Genomic DNA, 14,964 nt, shown 5'->3' with positions numbered 1-14,964 from the left:
AAGTGGTGATACAAAGCGTAGCCTGCCTAGGAACGAGTTGGCGTTTGCAAGATGCTGCTACTGGTGCCGCCGCTGCTGTTCTTGCTGCGGGAGGCAATACATCTACCCAGTGGGCTGTCAGAGTAATATAGTCCTGAGTCTACCCTGCTCCACTTGTCCACATGTCCGTGGTTAAGTGGACATTGGGTACAACTGCATTTTGTAGGACACTGGTGACTCTTTTTCGGACGTCTGTGTACATTTTCGGTATCGCCTGCCTAGAGAAATGGAACCTAGATGGTATTTGGTACCGGGGACACAGTACCTCAATCAATTCTCTAGTTCCCTGTGAATTAACGGTGGATACCGGAAACACGTTTTTCACCACCCAGGCTGCCAAGGCCTGAGTTATCCGCTTTGCAGCAGGATGACTGCTGTGATATTTAATCTTCCTCGCAAAGGACTGTTGGACAGTCAATTGCTTACTGGAAGTAGTACAAGTGGTCTTCCGACTTCCCCTCTGGGATGACGATCGACTCCCAGCAGCAACAGCAGCAGCGCCAGCAGAAGCAGGCTTTACACTCAAGGATGCATCGGAGGAATCCCAGGCAGGAGAGGACTCGTCAGACTTGCCAATGACATGGCCTGCAGGACTATTGGCTTTCCTGTCTAAGGAAGAAATTGACACTGAGGGAGTTGGTGGTGTGGTTTGCAGGAGCTTGGTTACAAGAGGAAGGGATTTAGTTGGCAGTGGACTGCTTCCGCTGTCACCCAAAGTTTTTGAACTTGTCAATGACTTCTGATGAATGCGCTCCATGTGACGTATAAGGGAGAATGTTCCTAGGTGGTTAATGTCCTTACCCCTACTTATTACAGCTTGACAAAGGCAACACACGGCTTGACACCAGTTGTCTGCATTTCTGTTGAAATAATTCCACACCGAAGAGGTGATTTTTTTGGTAATTGGACCAGGCATGTCAATGGCCATATTCGTCCCACGGACAACAGGTGTCTCCCCAGGTGCCTGACTTAAACAAACCACCTCAACATCAGAATCCTCCTTGTCAATTTCCTCCCCAGCGCCAGCAACACCCATATCCTCATCCTGGTGTACTTCAACAGTGACATTTTCAATTTGACTATCAGTAACTGGACTGCGGGTGCTCCTTCCTGCACTTGCAGGGGGCGTGCAAATGGTGGAAGGCGCCACCTCTTCCCACCAGTGTTGGGAAGGTCAGGCATCGCAACCGACACAATTGGACTCTCCTTGGGGATTTGTGATTTAGAAGAACGCACCGTTCTTTGCTGTGCTTTTGCCATCTTAACTCTTTTAAGTTTTCTAGCAGGAGGATGAGTGCTTCCATCCTCATGTGAAGCTGAACCACTAGCCATGAACATAGGCCAGGGCCTCAGCCGTTTCTTGCCACTCCGTGTCGTAAATGGCATATTGGCAAGTTTACGCTTCTCCTCAGACGCTTTTAATTTAGATTTTTGGGTCATTTTACTGAACTTTTGTTTTTTGGATTTTACATGCTCTCTACTATGACATTGGGCATCGGCCTTGGCAGACGACGTTGATGGCATTTCATCGTCTCGGCCATGACTAGTGGCAGCAACTTCAGCACGAGGTGGAAGTGGATCTTAATCTTTCCCTATTTTACCCTCCACATTTTTGTTGTCCATTTTTTTGTGTGTGGAATTATATGCCAGTAATATATCAATAGCAATGGCCTACTACTATACAGGTTGAGTATCCCTTATCCAAAATGCTTGGGACTAGAGGAATTTTGGATATCGGATTTTTCTGTATTTTGGAATAATTGCATACCATAACGAGATATTATGGTGATGGGACCTAAATCTAAGCACAGAATGCATTTATGTTTCATATACACCTTATACACACAGCCTGAAGGTCATTTTAGCCAATATTTTTTATAACTTTGTGCATTAAACAAAGTGTGTGTACATTCACAGAATTCATTTATGTGTCATATACACCTTATACACACAGTCTGAAGTTCATTTAATACAATATTTTTAATAACTTTGAGTATTAAACAAAGTTTGTGTACACTGAGCCATCAAAAAACAAAGGTTTCACTATCTCAGTCTCACTCAAAAAAGTCCGTATTTCGGAATATTCCGTATTTCGGAATATTTGGATATGGGATACTCAACCTGTATATATATATATACTGCACACAAAAACTTAAATGCACCACAGGTATGGATGGATAGTATACTTGACGACACAGAGGTAGGTAGAGCAGTGGCCTACTGTACCGTACTGCTATATATTATATACTGGTGGTCAGCAAAATTATGCACTGTCCTACTACTATATATATACTGCGCACAACTAAAATGCACCACAGGTATGGATGGATAGTATACTTGACGACAGAGAGGTAGGTAGAGCAGTGGACTAATGTACCGTACTGATATAATTCTGGTGGTCACTGGTCAGCAAAATTCTGCACTGTCCTCCTACTATATACTACAATGCAGCACAGATATGGAGCGTTTTTCAGGCAGAGAACGTATAATACTGGTGGTCACTGGTCAGCAAAACTCTGCACTGTCCTCCTACTATATAAAACTGGTGGTCCCCAGTCCCCACAATAAAGCACACTGAGCACAGATATTTGCAGCACACTGAGCACAGATATGGAGCGTTTTTCAGGCAGAGAACGTAGATATTTGCAGCACACTGAGCACAGATATTTGCAGCACACTGAGCACAGATATTTGCAGCACACTGAGCACAGAAACTGAGAGAACGCCAGCCACGTCCTCTCACTATCATCTCCAATGCACGAGTGAAAAATGGCGGCGACGCGCGGCTCCTTATATAGAATACGAATCTCGCGAGAATCCGACAGCTGGATGATGACGTTCGGGCGCGCTCGGGTTAACCGAGCAAGGCGGGAGGATCCGAGTCTGCTCGGAACCGTGCAAAAATGGGTGAAGTTCGGGGGGTTCGGATCCCGAGGAACCGAACCCGCTCATCACTAGTAAGTATGTGTGTGTCGGCATGCATGTATGTAATAAAGTTTTACTATCACGGTGTGCGTATACTGTTTTTATTTGGGTAATTTATTTTGCAGTAGAACTATAGGTACCAGCGGGCCCGTTTCCCCCCCGCATGCTGGTACTTGTGGTTCTCTAAGTACCAGCTTGCGGGGGAGGCTTGCTGGGACTTGTAGTTCTGCTACAAAAAACAATACTCTTTATTTTTGTCACTTGGCTATCAGCCTTCCATCCGCAGCCCTTGGATGGGGGGGGACAGCCTAGGGCTTCACCCCTGGCCCTTGGGTGGCTGGAGGGGGGGACCCCTTGATTTAAGGGGTCCCCACTCCTCCAGGGTACCCCGGCCTGGGGTGACTAGTTGGGGATTTAATGCCACGGCCGCAGGGACCGGTATAGTGTCCCCCGGCTGTGGCATTATCTCTCCAGCTAGTGGAGCCCGGTGCTGGTGTGAAAAATACGGGGGACCCCTACATCTTTTGTCCCCCGTATTTTTACAACCAGGACCGGCTCAAAGAGCCCGAGGCTGGTTATGCTTAGGAGGGGGGACCAAACGCAATTTTTTTTCAGGATTTTTAACCCATTCCCACTGAAAAACATGCTCTGATATCTCCATATTATTTTAGTCAGTAAAATAAAAAATTATTCTTTTACAAAATATATAAATAATACTTGTGGCTCCTAGTTGACAAACCAAGTACATAATCCCTCCTAATATAAATAGATATGCTATTAGCAATAAAAAAAAAACACACAAAAAAAACATGTTTTTAAAAATTTGTATTAGATCCCGCCAGCAAAATGAGGCGGACTGAAATTTACGAAATGACTGTCGAAAAGCACTGTTGTCGAATCGACATTCTTCAATTGAATATACTTTTGTCGAAAAGCCGCATTTTTACCATTGCAGACATGTCGAATTTGAGTAAATGTCGAATTGCAAAAAGTCGAATCTGAAACGGCAGGTTTTTTGTCGAAAAGTACTGTATTGCATTGTCGAATCTTTTTTTTGTGTCGAAAATGCCCCGTTTTTCGACATTTGCGGCAATTCGACCGCAATTGCATATACTCCTAAACCTTGGATCCAAAACATCCGAGGATGATTTGAACCAGGTGTCCCAGAACTGAAGCAGACTAGCCCCTTTTACCAGCATTCTGGAAATAGCCTGCGCAGCATTACACTGAAGACTTATCTCCTGGCTTGGTTCCTGAATGTCTAGTTGCCATGGTCATGTGGCCCCCGGCATTGCCCCTTCTATAGCCCCTGACCGTCCCCTGGAGGATGGAGCCTGAGAATTTCCAGGGAAATGAAAGGACCTCCAGATGTAGCCATGCTCATCTTAAGGTAATGCAGCATGCTGCAAAACGGCTTGCTGCATGGCATGCCAGGCTGCGTCTATTCACAGCCGGCGATCATCGTCTGCGTATAGTTGCAGCCTGGCTCACCATGCAGCATCGCAGGAAGAGGAGCATGGCTACATCTGTAAATCTAGGAATTTTACCCCAATGAGGTAATTTCTGAAGGACACTTGCCTCCTGTCTTGTGGGAAATAATGTGACCCAATTCTAGACAAAATAGCCACTTACCTACAAACAGAATTGCTTCCATGTATTTCTTTGATTCAAGGTGTGCCAGAAACAAGCTTAACCACAAAGATCAACTTGCAGAAACAGATAAGGCTGAAATGCCTAAAAGGAAATATGCTATATCCAAAGATGCATGATCCAGATAGGTGAAAGCTTGTTTCGTAATATCCAGTATGACAAGAAGGTCTGATGAGTCCATACTGGACTGTATACACTTTGCAAACTGATCTCCGTGGTCTTGTTTGCTTAAGTCACAGCCAGGGCTGGCTGCAGAGCTTTCCCTCCAAGTGCAAATAAGGACTTCAACACTGAAGCAGGTATGACTTTAGTTTGCGCCAATCTAGCAATAGGGGGATCTACCGTAACACCTCCCACAAATTTGTATCCAGATGCAAGAAAGGATAAATGAACTTAAAACCTGATGGAATCTTAAAACTTTTTGTCCAACTCTATTCAGGTCTCTCCCAGGACAGACTCAAAATGTGAAAATACAGTAAAAGAAACTGCTTGCTTCTTCCCCCGACTGAAGAGGGCATAGTAAGTCCCTTACCCAATAGGGAGTCTTCCAAGATTGATGAAATCAGGCAAATACCAATAATCAGATCCTCGAGTCCCACACTATTTGGTGAATTCACCCATTAATCCATTGCTGAATTAAAGTCTCCTCCTTCCCCCGATGGGGCTCTTACAAGACTTCATCGCCTGTAAAGATGGTTACATGGCCCAAGCCCGAAGCTTTGTAGAGTGCATTGCCACAGAAGAATCAACCAATTTGTCTATAGCATTACAAACTCAAGAGAGTCCCTTCTCAATGTTAAGGGCCCTACGCCGATTATACCATACTATCCTGATCCACAGGGATAGGTGACCTGGGAGCTAACAACAGGTGGACTGGAAACACTTCCCTCTGTCTGCCTATCTACCTGATGGGCAAAACCTGCAATGGACTGAGTCATGACCTTTGCCTAGGCAGACATCTCCTCTAATGCCAGCAAACCCTCAGAAGTGTGCCGACTGAGTATCTTGGCCTTGGCTAATTGAATATGCCCTATTATTTCCAGTGTCTCCCAGATAAGATAATAGAGAATGAGTAAATTAAGAATGCACCTTCCTGATAATTAGACAAACGCTGGACACAGATTTTGAAGTCAGTAAATCAACCCTAGTGGCATGTCATAATATACTTATTACATCAAAGATGTCTTCTTTACAATACAGTTTAAAATCTAACCACTTACTTGTCAAACTTGTGTATTTGTTCTTCATTGTATAAAAGCCCTAGAAATGATAAATACATATGAATTTGATAATTTAAACTAATTTATTGAAAGGAAATAACACAGTGAGATTAAAATTTGCACAAGTCAATCAAGTTTAACCTTCTATAAAATTTCAGATGTGTTGATTTAGAGGAAGGAAAAAAAATCTTCCAAAAGAATCTGGGTAACAACAATCAAACTAGTTTCCGGGCTTAGCATCCTCAATCACTTATTATGCTATTTATAGCTCCTGACTCTCTGCACGTAAAATATCCTATTCATCTGTGATGGATGCCTGGGTCAGATCAGGAATATCAAACATGCTGAATTATCCCGATTTACTGATACCGACCAAAAATTACTGGGATGAGTAAATCTGGGAAATTTAACATGAAGAATTCCCCTGACTAATAGCCGATCATTGGAATTGGGAAAATGGTCATCTAATGTATGGTGCCCTTAAAAATGGCAATGTACAGGGTTCACAGATTGCCGATTCCAATCAAAAAGTTACTAGAATCACTCATTTAAGGACTGAAACTGTTGATTCCCTCATGTAACGCATAATTTAGAAATTAAATTACTACAAGCAGAATCATCATTATTAGTGGTCAATTTGTTGTCTAAATATGTCATAACCGATGTCTTTCTTTGTAATGTCTGTTGGATCGAGTGTATGTGTACATATATATATATATATATATATATATATATATATATATATATATATATATATATATATATATATAGAATGTGGGTTACCCCCACATAAACCAGCACACCAAAAATAGCAGCAAATTCAGTTAATTTTAATCCATCCAAAAAGTGCAATGTGCAAGCATAGCCATAGGCAATAAGTGAAATATAGATACTTAGCAGTTCAGTATGTCAGCGTATCAGAACGAGTGGCAGCTCCTACAGCTGTTTCGGTGCCGTAGCACCTTCATCATGGGAAAAGCCATCAGTATAACATGCCACAGCCAGATATCACATATATATATACACCCATATAAATAATTTATGGGTATATATATGTGATGTCTGGCTGTGGCATGTTATACTGATGGCTTTTCCCATGATGAAGGTGCTACGGCACCAAAACAGCTGTAAGAGCTGCCACTCGTTCTGATACGCTGACATACTTAACTGCTAAGTATCTATATTTCACTTATTGCCTATGGCTATGCTTGCACATTGCACTTTTTGGATGGATTAAAATGAACTGAATTTGCTGCTATTTTTGGTGTGCTGGTTTATGTGGGGGTAACCCACATTCTCTATACATGATTATTTGACTGTGCACCCACTCGAGATTGGAAAGTGTGTGCGATTAATTTCGCTTTTGTGTATATATATATATATATATATATATATATATATCTATATCTATCTATATCTACGATTTGTTGATGTGAAAAAGGGACAAATGGACTAAAATTGTAGCTCACTCACTGCGTTGTGCTTTGTCCTTTTTGAACTGACAGCTGATTTCCATTAGCAAACTGAGCAACACTTGTAATTTTTCTGCACTGCAGGAGACAGAGGCATAAATATTAGCTGAATGTGTTTTTCCCTCAAGAAAAAGCTGCAAGCTATTAACTTATTTACTTTCTGTCACTTGGACGTGTGCCTTCAACATTGATCCAGGAGTCAGTCAGGAGACCTACAGGAGACAATTCATTCTTAATGTCCCGCAGTGAAGTTTCTAGATTTTGCTGGGAGCTAGAAAGCTGTAATAAAAAGGTAAAATGCACTCAATATATGTCAAAACAAAGCCTTTATATATATATATGAAAATGAAGAGAAAGGAAATAAAAATCTAATTTTAAGCCTTCTTCTGTGCAATACATCCCCTCCTCCAGCCAATGCACTTCATTTTCAAATGCTGAATAGAAACAACTGGAACTACAGATGTGTCCTGTTATACTGTGGCTTAGCCCATCTCAGCACGTCAGGTCCCTGGTGACTTGGGTACGCGTCTTTCTCTCAAAATGTGCACTGCAAGCAGCATAGTAGGATTTTCACAAAAGAAGAGGGGAACAATTTCCTGATCGATACAAAAATCTTAGACTTTGTTTTTGACAAAGATTTTCCAAAGAATCATACCCTCCTTGAAGGCAATGAAGTGAGGAGATACCCCATGAGTTATTCCCTCAAAGGAAGAAGGTGATCACTTCAGGAATATACAGCAGGAATTTCTGGACAAGGTTCGACAGTGCCAAGGCCTTTACCGTCACAGACCTGAGGCCAGATTCATTCTGAAGGTCATCCAGCAAGAAATACTAGTACCCTATAAAAGCCCTAAAAAACAAACTTTTTAATAGCCCCGTTTTCAATGCAAGTCCTTGAGCCCTGTCCGAACAAGCACCAGCTCTGTCTGCAGGGTACTTCCATGAAACCAATTACCTTTATAATCTAATGAACTGTCTTGAAGGGAGTCACTAGTGACACCATCCATGCCTAAACCGGATGAAAAACAATTCTTGGGCTAAAAATTAAATGCAGAGCAGTGTGGGACAATATTAGTTAATTTGCAACAGGAGTCAGACATGCTTTTAGGGAATTTACAATCCAGTTGTGATGTGGTAGCTATCGCAAAGTGGTCCGAACATGGACTTCTAGCATCCCTGGAGTATTGATCATAAGATCATCCATAAATTATCATGAAAAAAGGTGTCCATCACCTTTGCAAACACCCAAAGCTTAGATGCAAGTCCAATTTGGGCACATGGATATTTATGGATGACAAGAACATCCCCAGGTAAAGTACTATGTAAATATTATTATTATTATTATTGTTAGGTGTTCTCCAATTGGTCAGAGGGACAGCAGGGGGGTTTGGATGACTCATAAGTCACTGATGGAAACTGGGAAAGTCCTGCATAAGAAAACAGCAGCACATAAACTGATTTACACATGAAAAACATGGAACAGAGAAAGAAAGAGGTGCACTTGACCTTCAGGTGAAGTGCAGTCTCCCTTTTGTCTCTCTAGCTCAGCTTCAGCCCTCCAGCTGTTGTTGAACTACACATCCCAGCACGCCCTGCAACAGTTTTAGCATGGCCAAATAGCAAAACTGTAGCAGGGCACGCTTCATTTTATTCCTTACAGGGAATGGGAGAGTGGCAGGAGGGAGCAAGGGACATCCCTTGAAAAGGGACACAGTTGAAGGAAGCAAATATAGCACAGATCCCACCCCTACTTGTCAGGTATCTGAAAAGCCAAATCAAGAAAATAAAGATTAAAAGAGGGAAAATAAACTCAAACCTATATCCTGCTTCCTTAGAGGTTACACTGAGCCCATTTATTTGACCTTGCTACCACGACTGAATTTATTTGTACTGTAAGTATAATACGACTGACATTTATTAGTTTTTTAAAGCATGTCATCAAGTTGGAGCACAAATATAAAAGTCAAGTTTCTGTTTTCAGAAATGTCTAGCAAACAAAAAATGTTGAGAAAAAGGAAAGGAAAGAAAGGCATATATTTGAAATACTATTTTTTGCAAATCTCTCTGGGGTACATCGCTTCTCTTCATCATAAGGCTGCTATTACAGCTATTATAGTCTATTACTTTGCAGTTAAACCAAGATGTAAAAAAATATCAGTACTGAACAATACATATTTGCTGCAATTTGATTAGACTGTTAGCAAAACAATAAATAAAAAAAAAACGGTGAAGGTCTGATTATGTCAAAAAAGAGCTGGCAAAACATTATTGAGTGAGATCACAGAGGAGACATACATATAATATTACACATAAACCACTTGCCTGGCACTCCTGTATGTGATGCGGCCACAGCCAGGAGTCCGTTACCTGGCTTGGTTGCATCACATATGGCCGGCAAGTTCAGATGTGTGCCCCGTGTATGGGGGAAATCTGAATGGACTTCCTCCTGCTGCAGCGCCCCCTGGAAGCGATGTCGCAGTCCATGACCGCCAACATCACTTCCAAAATCGTGCCCAAGAATGTCTTGCGAGCGAACCAAAAATGGTGAGACTGTAATAGGAACTAAAGTGCCATCTCTGCAATATGGCGAGGGGAGGGGCTGTACCGGGATGAAGAGGGACTGCCATCAGGACTAGGGGGTGTTTATGCTGCCCTATAAAAATAATTTTTGGGGGAGGGGCGCCCGACATTTCACCCACTAGGTATATCTAAAAAAATACAAATAAAAGTATTTAAATATAACAAAAAACTTCTTAAACATTATTACATTTAAAAAAAAACTACAATTTCTGAGCGGGTTTGGGGAAAAACATTTGTCAGTTAAGTGGTTAAGAAAATGGATATATATCTTTGAAAACACTGAAATAAGGCCTATAAATAAAGTAAAACAAAAGGCATTAACATTAAAATATAAAAAAGCTAGGTGCAGTATCACATTCTTCACATTTAATGACGTGGAGTCGGGAGTAGAATGATTTATATTCAGCAAGTGTACATGCCATCTTTTCCTTACATAAAGTTGTCGGCAGTCTAAGAATAATCTCTAGTTTTATACATAAGCAGGCAAGCATGGAAGCCAATGATAGGAAACACTCACCCGGAGCAGCTTGGAATGTATTTCATAGATTTCGGATTCCACGCTCATCTGAATCATATGTTCATATCTGCAATAGCACAAGACAAGCCATTAACTGTGAAAAGGATTAGGTTTTATTTTTCTACTCACGGTAAAGAAAGATTGGCACTATAGAGACCTGCAGAACATACTGTGACAAGGACCACACACACCGGGTATAAGTTCCACACTGCAGGTTTATATCTCACAGGTAGGCAATTCTCAACTGTACATAAGCAATTATCAGCAAGTCACAGGGGGATCTGGTTGAAGATCGACAGTGTCTAGGTCGACAATGTTTAGGTCGACCACTATAGGTCGACATGGATGGAAGGTCGACAGGGTTTCTAGGTCGACATGTGCTAGGTCGACAGGTCTAAAGGTCGACATGAGTTTTTCACATTTCTTTTCTTTTTTTGAATTTTTTCATACTTAACGATCCACGTGGACTACGATTGGAACGGTAAAGTGTGCCGAGCGAAGCGAAGGCACCATGCGAGTGGACGCGGTGCACTAATTTGGGATCCCGGTCACTGTACGAAGAAAACGACACAAAAAAAAAAAAAAAATCCTCATGTCGACCTTTAGACCTGTCGACCTAGCACATGTCGACCTAGAAACCCTGCCGACCTTCCATCCATGTCGACCTATAGTGGTCGACGTAAACATTGTCGACCTAGACACTGTCGATTTGATGAACCGCACCCGTCACAGGTTACAGAATAGTTCAGAGCAGTTCTTAGCATATAAAGTGTAAATTCTCCAGACACCATTGATACAGGACCCCTAACAGTAGCCACACCCCTGGTCTGTCACTTGGGCAACTAGTTCACAGTCAGGAGCACTCTCTCGTGTCTGAAACCATTTTAAACAGCAGGCTGGCAGGTGTCCGTAATCATGCTTGTCGTTGCTCAGACTTGATCAAACGAAATACATGATTTCACACCCTGCTGTTCCACATCCACGTTAGGCATGTTTATGCTGTCCCTGTGACAATACAGTATGTCAGCTGTTGGCATTCCCAAATGACTTGCCTTTTGGACACTAATGAGGATAATGACCCTGGCATGCAATAAGATAAGTCTGTAAATGTAATTTACTAAACTGGTTAAAGAGGAGGCATAAAGCCATTGCTTCCTTCTTGGTAATGACATGCACCTATCTGTAGGTTAGCACAACAAGATGGCGTGGACTGAGACCCCAATCACAGTTTACTCCTTCCAGACCTGGCAGTTTAGTGTATCCAGCGCTGAAAGTGTATTGGATGCAATACTGAGCCTATCATTTTCATGGAGTAAAGACAGCCACAATACCCCTTACCCTGGCTACACACTTGTAGATATATCTGCAGATCAGTGGATCTGCAGATATATTTATAGCCGGATTGGGCAGTGTGTTGTGCATACACACTGCCCGATCCGTCGTGACTGACGTCACGAACTCGGCGGGCATTTGCATGCGCCCGCCCAGTTCAGCTGTCAATCACCGCCGGCTGCTACAGCATGTGTACGGGCGGTCGGTTGAAAGCCCGTACACACACAATGATGTATCAAAATATCTGCAGATATATTGGTCATCGTGTGTGCAGCAGAGCCCACGCGTTTACAGACATATCGTTGGTACAGACTGGCCGACGGGGCAGTGATATATCGGTTGTTCAATAGAATGCCCAATATATCGGCCAGTGTGTACTCAGCATTACTCTCTTAACTTAAAACATAAATAAGGCAACATATTTATCTACGGATAGTCCAAGAGTGATAGTGGGGATCACCCTTCAGTAAAGAACTTTTGCTTGTGTGACCATTTCTATGGGAACCAGCAAACCCAGAAACTGGGTGATCGTGAACAAGCAAAATGGAGAAAGGCAGCTATGCATGAAGCTGACATTCAGATAGTCATGACTAGATTGCACCGATCTTCCGCACATTTTCTGGTCAGAAATGTTACTCACTATGGGGGTCATTCCGAGTTGATCGTAGCTGTGCTAAATTTAGCAGCTACGATCATCTTCCCTGACATGCGGGGTGACGCCCAGCACAGGGCTAGTCCGCCCCGCATGTCAGTCCAGCCCCTCCCCACAGAAGTGCAAAGGCATCACACAGCGGCGAGAGTAGCTCCTGACCAGCACAGCTTTAGCGTGCTGGCCAGGAGCCACTCATCGCTCCCCAGCCCGCAGCGGCTGCGTGTGACATCACGGAGCGGCTGCGGCACGCCCCCCTTTCGGTCCAGCCACACCTGCGTTGGCCGGACAGCACCCACGAAACGGTGGCCAAACTCCGCCGTTCCGCCCCCTCCCGCCCAGCGACCGCCTCTGCCTGTCAATGAGGCAGAGGGTATCGCATGCCTGCTACGGCCTTCACCGGCGCATGCGCAGTAGGGACCCGTTTGCTCGGCTGCGTTAAAAAGCAGCGAGCGAACGGGTCAGAATGACCCCCTATGTCTTAGGATTTGTTTTCCAATGTGTTTATTGTGCTCCAAGTTCAGAACTGAACGTAAAGCTGGGAAGCACTCACCTTATTGCTTAGTGTGCAACATTTATACCACACACTATGTTTCACAGCACTTTAAACTGGTGAAATCAAGACAGTTTGGCCGCAGATCTAATGCATGCAAAGTGCTCAGTAACCTACTGTAGTTCTCACCGATCCCTAAATGAAAAGCTAACATGACACAGTTGCTTCATGAAGTGATATCAGGATGATGAATTTTGAGGTGCATTTTGATGGGCAGTCACATGCTGTAGACATAATAAATACCTAACAAGTTTATTTTGTTGGAGAATAGCGATGTACAGCAATAATAGGAAGCCTAATGACAGATCAATGCTGCCATGATGATTCCAGAACTTACGTTTTCAGGTCTTTTTCTATGGTTCTGTTGCAGAAGTTAAATTTGAGAGTGACTTCAGTATTCTTGTGAACAGTTTCATTATATTCATCCTTCATTACTTCACTAAAGACAAAAAAAGTATTAGATTTTTCTCTAACGTCCTAGAGGACGCTGGGGACTCCGTAAGGACCATGGGGAATAGACGGGCTCCGCAGGAGATAGGGCACTTTAAGAAAGCTTTGGATTCTGGGTGTGCACTGGCTCCTCCCTTTATGTCCCTCCTCCAGACCTCAGTTAGTTTTACACTGTGCCCAGAGGAAGATGGGTGCACTGCAGGGAGCTCTCCTGAGTTCTTTGCATTAGAAAGCATTTTTGTTTGGATTTTTCTATCAGGTTCCCTGCATCGAGGGACTGGGGAGAGAGGAGCAGACCTACTTAAATGATAGGATCTGCTTCCTCGGCTACTGGACACCATTAGCTCCAGAGGGGGTGAACACAGGTTCGTCCTGGGCGTCCACCCCCGGAGCCACGCCGCCGTTCTCCTCACAGAGCCAGAAGAACAGAAGCAAGAAGACGTCTCAGGCAGCAGAAGCCTTCAGCGGCTTCACTGAGGTAACGCACAGCACCGCAGCTGTGCGTCATTGCTCCACACACCTCACACACTCCGGTCACTGTATGGGTGCAGGGCGCAGGGGGGGGCGCCCTGGGCAGCAATAATAACACCTCAAAACATGGCAAAAAGATATATACATGTACAGCTGGGCACTGTACATGTATATAAAAGAGCCCCCGCCATTTTGACACAAATTTGAGCGGGACCGAAGCCCGCCGCCGAGGGGGAGGGGCTTCTCCCTCAGCACTCACCAGCGCTATTTTTCTCTCCACAGAACGCTAAGAGGAAGCTCCCCGGACTCTCCCCTGCTTACACACGGTGAAGTGTTGTTTAAAAGAGAGGGGGGGGGGGCACATAATTGGCGGATAAGATATTATACAGCGCTGCTGGGGAAAAACATTTTGTGTTGGTCTCCAGGGTCATTGTGCTGGGGTGTGTGCTGGCATACTCTCTCTCTCCAAAGGGCCTTAAAGGGGATACTGTCTTCAGAAAAGAGTTTCCCTGTGTGTATGAAGTGTGTCGGTACGTGTGTGTCGACATGTTTGACGAGGAAGGCTCGCTTACACACCGGACTGGGTGGATATGCTGAATGTCTTAAATGCAAATGTAAATCTCCTGCATAAAAGATTAGACAAAGCTGAAGCTAGGGATCAGTCAGGTAGCCAGTCCGTGCCTGTCCCTGTGGCGCCAGGACTTTCAGGGTCTCAAAAGCGCCCCATATCCCAGGTCGCTGACACAGATACCGACACAGATACTGACTCTAGTGTCGACTATGAGGATGCAAAATTACAGCCGAAGGTGGCAAAGGGTATTCGATACAGGATTATTGCCATAAAAGAGGTTTTGCATATCACTGAGGAACCCCCTGTCCCTGACACGAGGGTTCACATGTATAAAGGGAAAAAGCCTGAGGTCACGTTTCCGTCCTCATTTGAGCTAAGCGAATCGTGCGAAAAGGCTTGGGAGTCTCCGGATAGGAGACTACATGTTCCCAAAAGGATTCTTATGGCGTATCCTTTTCCACAGAAGGATAGGATACGATGGGAATCTTCGCCTAAAGTAGACAAGGCACTGACACGCTTATCCAAGAAGGTGGCA

At 43.8% G+C, this 14,964-nt stretch overlaps 1 protein-coding gene across 2 annotated transcripts in view; it reads right to left on the bottom strand.

The window, feature by feature from the left end:
• Positions 1-14,964, bottom strand: part of TBK1 (TANK binding kinase 1) — a 150,417-nt gene that overhangs the window by 28,443 nt on the left and 107,010 nt on the right. For both annotated transcript variants that reach the window (XM_063927542.1, XM_063927541.1), the window contains 5 exons: positions 13,275-13,376; positions 10,404-10,470; positions 7,464-7,585; positions 7,308-7,384; positions 5,835-5,874 (listed from right to left, as the gene is read on the bottom strand). In XM_063927542.1, coding sequence (XP_063783612.1) covers positions 5,835-5,874; positions 7,308-7,384; positions 7,464-7,585; positions 10,404-10,470; positions 13,275-13,376 — 408 coding nt within the window. The remainder of the gene's footprint in view (positions 1-5,834; positions 5,875-7,307; positions 7,385-7,463; positions 7,586-10,403; positions 10,471-13,274; positions 13,377-14,964) is intronic.

Source organism: Pseudophryne corroboree, chromosome 6, assembly GCF_028390025.1.
Source record: "Pseudophryne corroboree isolate aPseCor3 chromosome 6, aPseCor3.hap2, whole genome shotgun sequence".
In the NCBI taxonomy this organism is placed as follows: Eukaryota; Metazoa; Chordata; class Amphibia; order Anura; family Myobatrachidae; genus Pseudophryne; species Pseudophryne corroboree.
The sequence above is the reverse complement of the archived record's forward strand: the minus strand, read 5'-3'. Positions and strand labels throughout refer to the sequence as shown.